Source organism: Acanthopagrus latus, chromosome 17 (genome assembly GCF_904848185.1).
Source record: "Acanthopagrus latus isolate v.2019 chromosome 17, fAcaLat1.1, whole genome shotgun sequence".
Lineage (NCBI taxonomy): Eukaryota > Metazoa > Chordata > Actinopteri > Spariformes > Sparidae > Acanthopagrus > Acanthopagrus latus.
In genome coordinates, this window is record NC_051055.1 from 7604729 (window position 1) to 7622078 (window position 17350).

Here is a 17350-nt window from a genome sequence, read left to right on the forward strand (position 1 = left end):
CATTTTTCAAAGCAAACCAAGTACATGGCTGCAGTGTGGAGACACCATCATTAATTATTATTCAGACTGACACACAAGACATCTAAATATATATTCACTCAGGTTTGACTGCACATTGAGACCTAAGAGTAGTTTTGCTGCAGTCACTTTAGGAAGAAGTTCACCCCACCCAAAAAATATTTTGTCATGACTCACCCCCATGCTGAAGTCGGGTGAAGTTCTGTAATCCACTAATCAGGTACAGAGCCTCACAGAAAAACTGCATCCCTCTGAACAACTGAAGTAGCTGGGGACTTGTTTTAAAACCTAAAACAACATGAAATGGCTCCATCCAGCTTGTTCTGCAATCCAAGCCTTTTAGAAGCCTCGAAATCAAATTTTGATTTGACGATGTTTTTTACATCATCAACACTCGGTCGAGCTTGTATATCCGTTACAGACCGGATGCACACTAACGCTTCTAGCATAATTTAAGCATCAAATAATTAGGCTATCAAGAAATATTTTGTAATGAACTTCATAAAATAAAATATTAACATTAAAGAACAGTGCTATAAAAGTTTCAACATCTCAAAATCACAATACATGACTAAATGATTGCTGTGATGATGTCACTATATAACAGTGATGGAAGAAGTATTCATATGCTTTACTTAAAAAGTAATATGTACAATATGTATATATTTTGGTTCAAAATGTTAAAAAATGAACACCAACACAATGTGAAGAAATAACAGTTTCGATGTTATTTTGATGACACCTATAAAGGGAGGTCTTGAGACACGTCACACTGTGGGTACAAACTGAAAGTTACCTGGAACAGATTTTGGTATAGAGTAGAAATTAACTTTCGCACAGAGCTCACCTCATTTCTTTCATCTACATATTCTCAATTAAACCAGAGATGATTTGTTGAGTAACAATGCCCCATAGACAGTCATTTCATAACTCTTTCTGCTTTGGCTGCAATCCAGGTATTTTTCATTTACAGGTATTCATTAGAAATAAATGAATCTTTGACAAAACGTGTCTCTGAGGGGAGACAAAAAATAGACCCAGAAAACACAAAGGCACAGAGAAATTATCAGGAGAAATTGCTCATTTTATCTTAATTAATGCATCCAATCTGGAAACTAGGAAAAGAAACAGTGACTTCACCACATACCTTTGTGCTTACTGACACTTATTTTGGCAGTCTACTCATGGAGCCCTAAACCACAGGGCCAGTTGTCAGATCAAATTTTCTGTCCATGTTTATCCCCACATTGTTAAAGGGATTTGTGAAAGAGCGTGATAGATTAATCCCTCTTGAGCTGCAACTCCTTTATACTCCAGTGCATTGCAAGAATTTGGTTTTATCAGGAGTAAGTGGATTTTCAACCCAAAATGCCAAATGGTGACAATGGACCAACAGAGAAGAGGACTTAACCTGGCGTTTGATCTTCCAAAATAAAAATATGGAATATGTGCGCCTGTGTGTAGAGTGGGCACCTCACAAAAGCTAATTGAGTTTTTATCCTCCTCATCTTGGATTGGCTCGTGTTCAGAGGCGTAACCTGAGAGATCCTAATTGCCCAAAGCGTTGGCTTGTGGACGGTAATAGAGGTAACGTCAAGTACTATCTGATATCTACATATGAAGCTCATGTTACACAGCACTTTAAGAATATTGCATTTCATCTGTCAGGAGGCTGTCTGAGCCTGTACTGTATCTGCAGCCTATTTCATTATCCTCCAGCACTGCTGCCAGACTGCTTTGCTGGCGCGGACTCGTCTCATTTCATACAGAGAATAGAAAATGACAAGATGGAACGCACAGGGGCGGAACGACGTACTTGACAACTGGGGGCCGAGATTGTAACTGGAGAAATGTGAATGTGAGTATTTTCACATTCAATGAGGCTTCCAGGAGACTGAGCTTCACTTGAGATATTGGATATTATACACACATATGGAAAGTTAAGAAGGTATAGAAAAATTAGCCAATCCAAAAATATAAGTGAACACACCAAAAACAATTTTAAAAAATATACAAAACATTTATCTATGTCCTATTGTAAAGAGATGGATGTGCCCATGATCAGGGCAACGACCTGTTAACCTTTAAGTTGACCTTTTCCATTAGCAACCCACTTAGGCAAACGCTTTATCAAGTTACGTATACCAACGGTGGTGGAGAGAAGACTTTAAATTGACTGAATCAGTTACTGAGACATAACTTAATTATAAATCAACTGGTATTAATTTAATACTTATGTAAAAGTACAAGGTATTCTTCTAAAACCTTACTCAGAGTATTAGTACTTTAATGATTAATGGATCATCAATAGCAGGCATTCAATCAGAGGGGTTCCTGTCCCATAATCTTCAGCTTAAATCACTCCCAAACCTAAATAATAAGAAATAAAAATACTCATAAAAGTATGCACACCAATGTAGTTCATCATGTATATACTGCATGGCATACTGCTGAAGCATCGCTGTATAAAGTCTTAAAACTCTAGCTAACATATTTTAACCTGCAAGCCAACATGTTAGCTAGCTTACACTACTTCGAGGTTAACTTTATCAGTCGTCATCAATCTTCAAAGATATGTGTGGTAAAATATGGTAAAGAAACTATCTAGAAAGTTCTGTCATTTGTTAGCTAACTTGTTGCTGTTGTAGCTTGCTGGCTAAAATGTTTTAGCTAACCTAGCCAGTTGAAATAGTCCACATTAGCCTACACAGTATACAGACTGTGTAGGAACACTGGGAATGCTGCTTAGCGGTAAAAAGGGAAATTCATGAAAGATTAAATGTTTCAAAAATTCAAATAATGGATAAAACCAGAAAGTAGAAAATTAAAAGCTAAATGAGCCTCTTTTACGGGCTAAATGGAAGGTGAAAACAAGCTTTTTATTCTTTTAACAGACTGATCGGAGGTTTAAGGGTGAAGCATACTGATTTGGCTATTTAACTTAAAGTGAACACATCATACCATACCAAGTTTCCTTCTGCAATTAATCAAGCCCCATGACAAGGCGGCGCTATCTTGTTTCATTAGTGATCCTTCTGAACCCCCCCTCGGATAGCATACTGCAATACAATGACAAATTATGCGTAAAATCAGCTGTAACATAGTAATAAAGAGGAGAAGACAAATATTGCGACTAAATGTAAAAACCAGGGAGCAGCAGGTTTTTCCATCGGACTACCTTGTGTAAAGAGCTGTGAAAAATCATTTTCGGCAACGTAACAAAGTCATTTTTTCCTCTGTGAGTGCTGCAGCCGGAGGCATTGAACCAGTGTCCACTGCAACACCTCTTGTGCTAACAGATTAATGGCGGGAACACAGCTTCCATATTCTGTGTGGGCCTTGTTACACCATTTCCTCAAGGCCTGCTGAGCATTCTAATTTGGCGGACAAAAACTACATGTTTATAAATCGGGGGGGTTTTGCGCCACATGACCTTGCAAAAGCATTTGCAGGATGCCGTGATCGAGCTCCTCCTGGCCGCCTCGGCTCCCACTGCCTTGCCGCTGCGCTGCCGAGGTCATTACTCACTGTGACACCCTCCGCGGTTTTACATCATATTACGAAGCGTTTAATGTTGTTCCCTGCTGACCGTATGGCCTCGCCAAAACAGCCGCCGACAGGAGAGCCAGGCTTGGACCAGATGCATCATCGCGGGCTGTTAAAGTGCTTCCCTCAGCAGATCCCTCGCAGCACTTTACAACTTTTAAGCGTTTGCTTTCAAACTTTGTTTGACATTCTGCTTGATTACTTATCGATCATCTCCTCTGAAGTACTTTGAGAAAATGCAAACTATGCGAAACCCTCTCATATTTTACCTCCTGAGACGTAAGGCGGCGAACAACACCTGCTGGGTTACTGTACACCCACTCTGTCGTCTTTTCCTTACACTTTAAATTACAAAGCTGGAAAGATGGTTCGAACAAAGAAGAGACGGCAAACCAAGAGGATTTTCCTTGCGTATTTCCTTGGGTATTTTCTCATTTCTTAGATTTGTTGCATTTCTCTCTTTGAGATTATATAAGAACCACTGTAGCTTTACCAGATGGCAAAACTCTGTCACTAAGCTGTCACGCTTTATTTGGACATGAGGGGGAAAGATTTAACACTTGCTCTCAGTGGTGGCTCCTTGGAAAGTGAAGAAGAAACTTACAGAAACACACACACACACACACACACACACACACACACACATGCACACACACCTCAAGCTGTGTTTAGGTTGGAGCGTGTCCACATGGAAAGCTTAACAGGTTGGAGTGAAAGTGCCTGTTGCTCAGAGGATTTACCAAACTATGGTGTCCCGCTCATTACATGTCTTTCTTTTGTACTTAACTTTTATTTTCAGCACATTAGCCCCCGGAGTCTACCTTAAGCATTAATACTACCGTGACATGAACAGTTTGGGGGACATGCATGCTAGATGATCAATACCATTATAGTATCCATGTTACATATAGCCTAGCTGGAGATACAAACTCTACTGGAACCACTAGAGCTATAAACCTTTGTTATACTGGCTATTTTGTGGAGCAGTACACTTAGTGTACACAATCCAAAATATTTTCAACAATGTTCAGTGGGTTCATTTGGTCACCTGTCATTATAGCTTACAGGGAAACATGCCATGATATGTTAGAGGTGAGGAGGGAGGGGTGGCTTCACCAAACGTAATTACGAATTAATTAGAATTTTAGAATTTTAGTTGAAAACATTCAAAGTGGATTAGAATTGTGATAAAGTGAAAATATGATTCTGACCTTACTGGGTATATATTCATCCTGTTAAGTAGATAGCAATGGAAGTAAGCATGCTAACCAGCTAGCCCCCACCTGTCTCTGTCCAAATCTCTGGTGTGCCAAGCCCATCATGCAGACTACTAACAGCAGTACTAGGTGCCCTATCTAGCTAACAGCTGCTACAGTTAACAGCTGTTAGAAGTTACTCTGGTGATAAGCTGCTCAAGGTGAGGTGGCTGTTCTTACATAGTACACCATTAATACATTATCTGTGAACATTTCTGCCTTTCAGATTTGTGTTTGTTTCACGATACAGACAAGGTTTCAAGGTATAGTGCAGTATGAAAACTGTAAATTAGCTCATCTACAGTATTGAAATCTGCAATTAATAGCACTAGTACCCCTGCCATGGACTTTATGTTTTCACCCATGTCCAGGTGTTGTTTGGTTTGTGAGCAGAATAACACAGAAACTACTGGAAGGATTTCTACTAAACTTGGATGGAGGATGGGTCGCAGCCCAGACTGGACCCCAGAATAAAGGATCGGAATTAAAGGGACAGATCCAAGATTTTTTTTCTCACCGTCTTTGACATTGCAAGATTTTTGTTCTGGTGTATTTCGAGGACTGTGATCTATGAGTGAGTTCAATTTGATGCAGGTCATAAAATTTAGATCTGTTGAATTTAAATGTTTTCAAAGAGGGTAGCCTTTTTAGGCCACTTAACGGTATCAAATAGGATATCAGATTAGACTTGACTGAATTAAAGGGGACTGCTGGACCTTGGTGGAGGTATGCATTCGTTGCCGTGCCAGTCTACTTAAAATATGTATATAGTTTGATGTCTGTCAGGACATAATATTCTGACAAATGGTAATAAAGCATTTTTTACGTTTCTTTCAATTTCTCTGAGGGTCATTGAAACAGATGTGGGTAATAGCCCATGCATAATTCCACATACTGTGATATTTTTTCATACTGTAAAAAAGTCCCTTTAATGAAAAACATGATGTGAAATAATCAAGAAAACAGCCTCTCCAAATCCATTTAGGAACCATTCTCAAGGTTTGCATCATGTGAAGCAAACTAAGTTAGCCAAGCTGTCGTAGGATAATGGATGTAGGGGGCTTTCTCATAGCAGAACAAGTTCTGGGCTTTAAAGATACAAAGCAATGACTAAATGGCCCTTATGGTAAGATTATTCTCTTGATGGCTATTTCCAAGGTCAAAACTGACCTTTCAACCCTTAAGCCAAATAATAATGACACTTAAAAAGTACAAAAGTAAGTGGTAGTTTGTTAAAAAGGCCTCAAAATATGAATAATGAAATATCAAACTTGGAAATTCAATGTCAAATCTATTTTAATCTTTACACAAGTGCACATGAAATAAACTGAATGTTACATTTTTCTTTAAAGACATCAGAGAAAGACTGATCAAAATAGCTTCCACTATGTTTAATTACATTTGTAAATACATTGTCAAACACTCAAACAGAAGCTTAAAAAATAGCAAATAAACCCACCACAGTAATAGTAGCAAATTAAATAAAATACATAGGCTAAACACTACCCTTATTCCCACAGTCTCATATATTTACATTCCTTTACATAGCTACTGTATGGATTATAAAAGACCTGTTACTCGCTAACATAGTTGCTCATGCAGCTGATTTAAAGGCTGTAGGCATCCTGGCCTCACACATCAAGTATAAAAGTGATTAAAGGTGAGTAATCTGTGTTCAGATACAGTAAATAGCTGTTCACTCGGAACTGAGCACATTTGATTTTAAGCCAGTAAAGACACAACGATGGCGTGACTGGGCAGTTAGAGTAACATGTTGCCGTGGGCTCGGGGTTATCTGGCACGGATCAGGTTTCCAGACACATCCCGATAGCGTCACTTAATCTAATCATTTTAATGTAACTTCCTTTCTTTTTTATTTTTTACCTTATTGCTGTCTCGGCACAAACAGTGCAGTGTTGTCATTAACTGGTCCAATTTCAAGGTCCAAGAAGTAGTTCATTAGCACTCCTCCTTAGGCATCACTATGTAAGGATGATCGACACCAGACACCCATCCTGAGAGTCTGCTGCTCTCTTATTTTGGTGTTACTGTATATTTGGACACAAACCACTGAGGCTAAAGACAATGCTGAGAGCTTTGTCGCGTTGCTATTTGTACCCCAAGAAGAGTGGCTGTAAAAGCTCAACGCCGGCAATCTCCTCAGCACGCTTGTCAGGCTATCAGCTCATTCAAGAAACAAATTAGTGTAAAAACACTTGAACGTCTTGCTCTCTGTTTAAGAGCAGACACAAGAGAGCACTTGATGGTTGAGCCCAGCATCAGGTGTACATGTCCACACATTAATCAGTCTCCAGTGGTTTTAAAATGCAACGGAAAGGTCACTCGTGTTCCTCTATGTTACTGACTAGATTACAAGACACAGGCTGTGTTGAAGTTCAGGTCCAGAGAAAAAAAATGTATTAAAGGGAAAACATCAACCCCTTCTGAGACCAGCCCATTGATCAGCTGTGCTATCGAGTGTTGAGAAATCAACACAGAAATCATCCATGAGAGCCTGCTAGATTGTTAGCTGCACTGCTCAGGTAACACACACTATGCCGAGTCAAGACTTACTTTAAGCAGCATTATGCAGAAATTAGCATTTTGTGCATCTGTGCAACACTACTGTCACAAACACAAATCCCAGGTCTGTAACAATTAGTCAGGCGTAATGTGGGTGCTAACTACAATCAAAACTCATCTCACTCTGAACTTACACTGTGCAGAAAAAGCAAGAGGGGGCAGAGCAGCTGAGACATTCACCCTATTACAAGACACTGCCATCAAAATGATTTTGAAGCTGTTATTTAGAAGGAGACCTATGATGCTTTTTTGTCTTTTTCCTTCCCTTCCCTTGTTGTGCATGTAAAATATCTGGAAAGCTAAAAAGGTCAAAGTCTGCACCAACTGAAGCTCCTGTCTCCCACAGAAAACACTGCTCCTGAAATGCCCACCAGTGGCCTTGCCTTTATTTCCATGACATCACACTAAGTCACTACGTCACACATTTGTGTCGTTTTTGGCAGCTAGTTTGGTACTTAAGAAGTGATTTAGCGGCTGTTCGGTTGTTGTGAGTGGTGCTGGCTCAGGCGTGTGTGAGCTGACCAATCAGAGCAGAGTGGGTGTTCAGGAGGGCGCCCTTAAAGAGACGGGAGCTAAAACAGAGCACTGGACAGTATCAGGCAACTGGTGTGTTTTCTGAGCATTACAGCTTATAAACCTATTCCAAGTAGTAACCTAAAATAAAATTATGAACTCTAGAAATGAGCATAATATGTCTCATTTAAGGTTGAAAAAAAAATAAATAAACAGCATATATTGCTATAAGACATGAAAGGTTTATCTGACCACTAGATTCCTTTAACTGATATGAGCAGGTTTATTTCTGGTGTGCAGTGAGTAATACACAGATAATGGCTGACTTTGTGATTTCACTGCAATATGTTCTCATTTTCACACTCTAAAGATGCCAGCTGCCTACTCACAACACAGAGCATGCACCTGAGCATGTGGTCTAACACAGTTGCACAGAAAGGTGCGTCTTGTTACAAAAAAAAAAGAAACGTTTCAAATTATTAAATCTATTCTCTTTAGTCTTCCAAGAGTAAAGGTCGCCCAGGAAAGGTCAGTATATTATTAACATTTTACATCCATAACCATCATGCAGTTACTTAACATCCTGTAAAAAACAAACTGGTAACCTTACCTGGCCCTCAGTGCAGGCAATTCCACACATAAAGGTCACTCTCAGCACGTATTTTGACATTTTACGTGCATCATGTTCCGTCTTGGTACAAATTGAGCAAGGGACGCCACCAGATATCCGGGCCCACATTCGCCTCCTGATCTTCCACCCATCTCCACATCTGTCCCTCAAGCACATGTTGGCAGATGCCGTGTGGCCACATCTCTCCGGGAGAGGCCGCCGCGCTGTCAGCTCAGATTCGTCTTCGTTTAGGAGGACGCTTGTTCATTAAGCCCAACATGGCTCAACAGGAGGCAAACACGCTCATGTACGGCATCATAAATCCACATTAGAGAAGCTGAGGCATCTCATGTGGAGGGAGGTTGCAGGGATGTTGGTTGATGGGGGTGGGGGGGTGGGTGGATGACAAGTAGTCCATGCCCAGCCATACAACAAGCTAAATGCTACGTCTAGGAGCAACAGTGACATATCAAAGAGACTGAGGGGATTTCTGTTGCTTTGTTGAAAACAAATCTTCATCATAATTTCATTTTACAAAGCGGGTCACATGTTACTGCGATTTACATGGCTGGATCTTTTCTTTTCTTTTTTTTTTTCCACAGGAAAGGTCAGCGGCTGAGGCAACTTGCCAGGTGTTTGTGAAGCAGCAGACCAGTGCGGCGCGGTGAATGTAATTATGGCTCTCTGGCAATCTGATAACCTGCCAGTCTGTCTCTCAACACTAGGAAAGTGCACTGGCATATTAAATGTGACTCAACAAACAAGGTTGTGAGCGGGAAACAGTGTCTGCGTGGGGAGTATTATGGGGTGGGGTGAGCGGTTGAGACAGCATTGAGAGAGCTGTTTTTCAGCCAGAAGCGTGACGAATTTAACCTGAACCGTTACAAATATTCTATTCAGCTATAAAGGGGTAGACAATTAAATCTCACCATTAAAAGACAGCTGAAAAAATCTGATCATCTAAATGTGATAGTCACTCACCAATATCTACATTTAAAGAATTATTAATTGCTTCGAGCGGTCTCTTTTGCAATCTGACTCAAAATTAAGAGACTACAGCTTCTCCTAATTGTTTGTGATGTCTATTTTTATAATGTGCTATTGTGTCGTACATGTCACTGCGCTTCTGTATTAAATATAGGGTTATTCAGTGCCAACTCACCCCATATACAGAACTTTTAATGTCATCGATTTCTACATTCCAGTATCTGCACTCACAAATATGTTGCTCTGCTCTAATTTTTGAAGTTTGACCCTCTGAACTACATTTCAGCCTCTTTTTATTCTTGCACATGTATTATAAATCTCAACAATTGCTCATTTTTCACTGGATTAGGATTAAATGTATCTCAAACATCCAAGAGACCTTCAGGAAACTTCATTCATTTAAATAGTTATTAATGATGGTTACAGTGATCAAATTAATAAAAAGGAAGTCATTTTTTACAAGAAGAAAAAAAGAAAAGATTAGTATTAATGCAGTTCTATCATACGTACAAGTTATTTGTTTCTGCATGAAAAACTTGAGTGCTACAGATCTGTAAATCCACTTTGGGGTTATCTTGACTGTAGATTATCCAAAGGATTATTAGTTCACTTGATACTTTAGTGTGTGCAAGTGTTGCATTCATATCAATATATTGCTCCTTAATTGTTTATACTTTATGGAAATTTGCTAATTTTTCCACTGGCTGTAATATCACATTTAGTGGTTTTATTTCATTGGGTGACATTTATATTGTGTTGACTTCATCTGTCTATTGGGCCTGTTGTTCATTTGGTCCTGGACATTTGCAGGCACAACTTAAATTAAATTTAGTTCACTCACTCAATACACACATATTTCACAATTTCAAACTCGGATTCATTTCTATCATTATAATAAACTCAGCCAAACTCAGCCCCTCTGTAAGTGGTCCTGTGACAATTGGCTTCTTCTTCAAGGATTTTCCAAGTGAGCAGAGCTCCACCATCCCAATATCGCTCCACCTGTGTAGAACCACTATTCATTTCAGGAGAAAAAAATCCATATTGTGCACTTCTAAAACAAAGCATTTCAAGGTGAAATTTGCTTTGCTTTCCAGAGCTCAGTGAAAAACAGGCTCAACAGATATCAGCCAGGTAGAAAACCTTGAAGTTAAAACAGTATTAATATATATGAAGAAATAAAACCCCTTGATGTAACATTACAGCCAGTGAAAAGTAGGAAAAATGTTAGCAATTCAAAATGTTGCTATATTAATTATTTATTTACTAATTTAGAAGTTGAAAAAGAAGCTTCATCACAAAATTTTTGAAGAAAATCCATGACATGAACTGGGAAACCCAAGATGAGTTGGGATGGAACGACCCAATACTCTTCTTTTTTTTTTCCTCTTTGTGTCTCTGTGTTCCAACTTGCCAACTTGCGCGTTTTCAGGTTGAATTTTAAATTATGACAACGTTGAGCTTATACTGTGGTTAGGTTTGGGCACAACAGGTCATTTTTAGCTTAAAATACTTCATTTTGGTCATCAATAACCTCCCAATGTCTCCTTAAAAATATTGAGTAGTTTCACATTTACTGTTCAAACGCTGCCTCAAACTGTGATCCCCGGCTTGGCAGCTTCCTTCCCTGTAACTTCCCCTCATCTCCACCTACATACATGACATTCAGCTCAAACATGTAATTTGCACCTGATGATGACACGTTTTGTAGACACATCATTATGATCCCTTGCCTATGACACATACAAAAAGGCACGTGTGGGTGCTCTGCAGGAACATAAATTGCCAACGTCTTATCCTGGGACTTTGCGGTCTCTTTCATACCCCTTCACAAGGCTCCTGGGTTAAGACATGGCAGCGACAGATGAGGCTTTCTGTTCTTTGACTTTATCTTGCACACACGCCTCTCCTTAGGTGGGTACACCCGTTGTCTGGAAGGCGAAAGGAGAGGAACAACAGTCTCTCACGCGCAGTTAAAGCCACAGATTACATAAAAGATTTCAACATAAGTGGCTGCAGCTGTCTCGCTCTGCAAGATGGACGATGATTTGTCATGGGCTGGAGCTAAAACGAGGAAGTTATCAAAATCAGGTGGGGATCTTGCAGAGTTACAGGCTGATTTTGTAGTTTTTAGCGTTCAAGTAACACAAGGACTTTTTTTTTCTAAAAAGACTGGAATTTAGCTAGATACCCACCTGTTTTTCTAACTCCAGTCTCATATTAGCTGAAGTGGAACTTAGATTGCAATTATGCATTAAAAGAGGACTGGATTTTCTGACTCTTCAGACAAAAGCGGAGCAGCGGAATAATATCTCTGTCTGTTATTGCACAACAGTCGGGCCTCCTGTCTGGAAATGAGCTTTAGACGGCAGGCTTCACAGACAACAGAGTTGAGGGGACTGCCCGCGACACACGGCTGCTGCTCTGGATCTCAGTTGACACCGCAAGTCAATGACAGGCTATTTAGACGTCGAAGCTGTTTGGAGACTGGTGTTAACAAGCACAAAGGGGCCACTGAGCGAGCCAGAAAAGGTGTCGCCGTGCTAATAGAACAAAGAGTGCTGCCCACACTCACCTCTTTTATTCTTCTTCCTTTTCAACCATTCACTCCCTCGCTTGCTATCTTCCCTTTTTTTTTTTTTTTACTCCTCACTGTAATTACACCTGCTCTGCCAAGCATAGCTCGAGGCGTGGCTGGGCAAAATCACTTGCTAATATGAATCTGCAGAGAGCGCGCGGAGGAGGACTACTCACCGACAGTCTCTGTGGAAACATTAGGTTGTAAGCAGCCTGCACCTGTATGTCCCCCCTGGGACGAAGGGGTAAGGAAGCCTCACACTGGGGAACTGAGGTGTGTGTTAAGTGAGACCATCCATTTTTAAAATGAACCTGCAACAATTACAAATCCATAGTGAGGAAACAAATGCTTGTAACCAACAGCCTTTGGGCTTGGGAGTGTTAAAATCAACCTGGAAAATCACACAGAATCTCGGAGCGTCAGAAATAAAAAGGTGTCATCGTCAGAACAGCCTGGAAAACACACCTCGAAGCCTATGAGACAAATCAACCTGGAATATAAATGTACATATCACACATACATATCTACAGACAACTACACACTCCTCCCCTCCAAGATTGTTATTGCCGTTTTTGAACAGACGTCTCCTTGACAAAGAGATTTCCAGGCGGGAAAGTGTGAAACTCAAAAGGTGTGACGACACGTCTCCAGCCCTCCGAGACCGTGGAGCGGCTGCTGTGTTTGTCAGGAGACGCACAGAGCATTAACACCAGCCAGAGCACCAGACCAGACAGATAGTGTTACACCACGCTTCTCTTCCTCATGTCAAACAAAAAGGAAAAAAAAAAATAAAAATGTAATCACACACACATCCAGAGACGATCGGAATTACGGCAACGAAATGCCTCTTCGTACTGAAAAGACATGCCATGACAACACGCCGTGTTCCTGCGAGATACAGCGAGGGGAAATCTGTGCACCAGTCGTGCTGTTTCTACTACAAATGACATGTAGCTGCAGGCTATGCACGGCTAAGTTGTTAGAGACTGTTGTGAGTGTTTGTGCAAAAGAGTGAGGGAGCTGTGGGGAGAGGGAAATCATTATCTATCTAGAAGCTCTTCAAGAGGCCAAGAGGTTCACAGTCCTTCCTGTGTGCGGACATAACAAACATCTTCATTAATTTATACTACCATACATGCATACTACTCTCTTCAAAGGAAAACCACATATTAATTATTAATCCATATTATAATGGATGGCGTGAAAAATAGCATTCGACAGGGTAGAAACACTAATGGAAAACACTTTTTCCAAAGATGCCACTTCCCCTAAAACAGGGTTCCATGAGAGGCAAAGCCGCTTGTGCTCATTTCCATAATACCTCTGTGTGCCCCACGAGAATCTCGGGTTCACTTTGCCTTCATTAGCATGTGCCACGAAAAAGCAGAAAAAAAAACAAACACTTTTTTACTTTTCGTTTTTTTGCAGCTGGGCTATATTGAAAGGCTTTCAGTGTGTGCTCGAGTCTATCGGGTGTGTGTGTGTGTGTGTGTGTGTGTGTGTGTGTGTGTGTGTGAGTGGGGGTGTTGGATGTGAAACCTGCCCACTGGCTGCAGCTCACACACATTATTTTAGGGAATTCACTGTGGGGCCAAGGATTTTTTTTTTTTTATCAGATTCACAGCAGGAAGTAAATTGGAATGGAGATAACAGTTGGCTATTCTCACCACCTATAGACCCGCAGATAGGAGAAGCTCATTTAAATTCATGCGTTTCATCTATTCAATTTCTCAATTTGGCTCCACTTCCTACCAGCTCACACGTAAGCGAAAAATAGCACTTCTACTGTTACCACAGAGTTTCACACATTGTTGAACTTGATGACAACCGGAGTAAAAGTTAGCGTTTGTCATATGTTATGTGCCCGGCAGTGGCGCTGCCTCAGTAGAAGAGCGTCTCTGCCATGTCTAAGCCTTTGGATCACATTCCTCGGTCTTAAGATCAAAAAGGTCCTCAGTCGAGACACGTACCAGCAATCCAGAGGCGTTTTTATTCAGCTGAATATCGTCACAGAGAAAGAAAAGAGCAATCACATCCACCTACTAAATCCAAAAACTACGTAATGTGCACTATAATGATTAATAAAAAAGGGGCATACTGTATAATCACAAATTCACATATTAAAATAAAAAGAACAAACTCATAAACAAGCATTACGGCATTTCTCTGCAGCAGAGGCATAATGAGAAGGATGCAATGACCAGCAGTATGTATTCTTTCACCTAAAAGTCAATGTACTCCATCCGTTTATCCTTTAGAGAAAAAAAAAATGGAACATATCACTCTTTGCAACTCTCCGAAAAAAAAAAATAAAATAAAAAATCTTCACCATGATTCATTGTCCATGCAATGTTACACGGAAGAAATTGACATCACAGCTGCCAGGTATAGGACATGCAGCAGTGGCTGAATGGAGGTTGTGAGGGGGGTTAATTAGGAGCCAGGACAGATGTCAACTCTGAATGGGGGGGTGGGGGGAGAGGAAGACTTTCATGCAAATCTTAACAGTATAAGTCATTTAATATCTCACTGCGGGGTCTCAGACAGTGTCCCGTCCTCTCTCACACATCTGAATTGATGCTCAGGTTGGCCAAACGGGGGTCCGAGTTAATCTCGTACCTGTAGTGGTACCCCTCCATGTGGTCCCTACAAGCGTCCCGGATGTTGTACATCCAACGCTTGATGCCTTTTCTGTTCAGATAGAGCACCAGCAGGAAAATGACGCCGATCAGCGCCAGCACCAGCCCCAGGAACACGTAAGATGTCTCCAGAACGCTCTCCAGGCCGCTGGCACACTTCAGCTGCGACCGCTCGACCTGTATGAGCGGCTGGCGTCTCAGGCCCTCGGGCTCTGAGCAGGTCAGGTTCTGCACGTCGACGACCTGAGTGGAGTTTTTCAGCCACGGCAGCATGTCCTCGATGAAGCAGTCGCAGCGCCAGGGGTTCCCCGCCAGCTGGATCCGGAGGGCAGGCTTGAGGCTGAACTCTGCCAGGGTGGCGGGGGGCAGGTCCTTCAGGCTGTTGTCCCTCAGGTCAAGGTCACGCAGCAGCGGCACCTTCAGCGTCCCGTTCTCGATGGAGATGATGGAGCTGTTCTGCAGGCTGAGGTTGAGCAGGCTGGGGAGGCCGGCGAGTACGTCATCCGGAAGAACCACAAGGTCGTTGTTGGACAGGTCGAGGACTTTGAGCCGGCGCAGGTTTCCCTTCTGCAGGAAGCTCAAGACCACGTCCACGATGGAATGATTGTGAAAAGACCGACTGAGGTTCAGGATCTGCAGCGGGTAATCATGGGGGAAAGCCTCTTCACTGAAAGTCTGGAATTTGTTGCTGCTCAAGTCCAGCCGCACAAGGTTTGGCAAGTTGTCAAATACCTTTGCATCCACAGACTCCAGCTCGTTCCCGCTGAGATAGAGATCTGTTAACTGTTCCAGGCGGGTTGGGAAAGAATCCACACTAATACGGGAAATGTTGTTTCCTGTGACAAACAAGACTGTGGTGTTGGCCGGTATGGACTGCGGAACCTCGTCCAAGTCCTGGTTTAGGCATTTCACAGTTTGTGAGTCGCAGAAGCATTTGTCCGGACAGCCGTGGCAGGCCAGCGCGACCGCGAGGAGGAACAGCAAACGCATCATCCGAGACGTGCGTCCTCCTCTCCCTCGGATTTCTCCCCGGTCACATCCGCACGACGTGCTCAACAGGCGCATGTCGGGGTTGTGCAAATCTTCCGGCGCAGACCGTGCGTAAAGATGACTTTACAACAATCCACCCCTGTCCGTCCGTCACCGCCTCGTTCTTCCACCGAGAACAAGGGAAAGTTTTTCAACAATGTTTCCCGCCCCTATCCTTTGGAAAACTGCTCCCACTTCCAGCTCAGACTCCATAAAACTTCCCCCCCCCACCCCCAAAAAAAATCCTCGCCCTCGTTCGGGATTACGTCTACATTTCCTTGAGGATAGTGGTGATGTGAACGACGCCCGCAAACTTCTACGCACTCCTCTTCGTTTGTTTCCCAAACCTCGGGCTTCTATGTACAAGCTACGTGGTATTTATCTTTTATTTTCTTCCCAGCTCCGGCAACACAAGTCCGTTATAGAATCGGCAAATGACTTACTCGAGCAACTGGTTCCGAGACAGACAACGCTCCCCGTCGCTCAGGCGTGCCGTGAATTACATGCGTATTTCCAGCCCAAACGCTTCCAGTCTGGAGGGAGAGACTAAACACAGCGGCAGCACGATGGAGACCACTGGAAGGAGGGAGCATACCATTGTTCGCTGAAAGGGGGGGTGGTGAGCGGAAAACTCGAAAAAGTTCAATTTGGGATTTTAATTTACATTTTGCGCGAATGGCGATGTTAAATGGTAGTATTAATTTGAATGTCATGTATCTGATAATGAAAATCTCAGCTAGTTTCCTTAAAAAATAATGAAAAAAAAAAAAAAAAACACCTTGCCCGGTGCCTTGGGGTCCAGGGACCTGTAGGGGTCCCCGAGGGAGCTCCGGTGGCGTCCCAGACAATGTGAGGAGCAACCCAGCTTTACGCACAGAGAGGTAGCAGACTGTGTGATACGATGTGGTGAAAGAGCCTTTATCGTCTGATCGGACGTTTACACAAGAGTGATGATAATTTAGCCGTACCATAAATCATGGCCAAGCACAGACTTTTTCCAGATGGCATTTCTTGGATTAAAATGCATTCACGTGATGTTTTTTGTCAGTAGGGATATGACCCAACATGCGGGGAAATTGAAAAGTTTTTGATTCCTGCGGGCGAACCGGTTTGATATGATTTACAGTCTTAGTGGCAAACACATAGCCTTAAGGAATTGATACAAGCCAAAACAAAGCTGGTAAAGGATCACATTCATCATCTGATCCACTGATAATGTCACATTATTGAATCCATTATTTAGTGTATTTATTTAGAGAAGCTTTATTTTTTTTTATTTATTTATTTTTTAGAATCCTCAAAGACTATAAGAGTCTTGATACCAAATTAATGAAGGCAGGAAAGAAAATCTGTGAAGTCTTTTGGTATGTCAACGTGTATGATGACATAATACAGAACCATGAAGACTACAAAATCTAAATATGAGTAAAAGAGAGGCGATTTGTAACCATCTGAGTTAAGGTCCCTCGTCCAGATGTGAGGTAATCCAACAGTTTACTGAAAAATTCCAAAGGTTCAGCGAGATACAGTTGAACCTAATTTTGCAGCTGAACCAGAACTTTCAGAAGTTTAGAGACACGAAAGCCACTTT

General features: G+C 41.8%; 1 protein-coding gene across 1 annotated transcript; it reads right to left on the reverse strand.

Moving 5' to 3' along the window:
* Window positions 1–14058: 14058 nt before the first annotated feature.
* Window positions 14059–16757, reverse strand: tpbgb (trophoblast glycoprotein b). The gene has a single exon (XM_037073698.1). It carries the CDS (start codon window positions 15793–15795, stop codon window positions 14653–14655), a length of 1143 nt encoding a protein of 380 aa, XP_036929593.1. The 5' UTR covers window positions 15796–16757; the 3' UTR covers window positions 14059–14652.
* Between the last annotated feature and the right edge of the window lie 593 nt (window positions 16758–17350).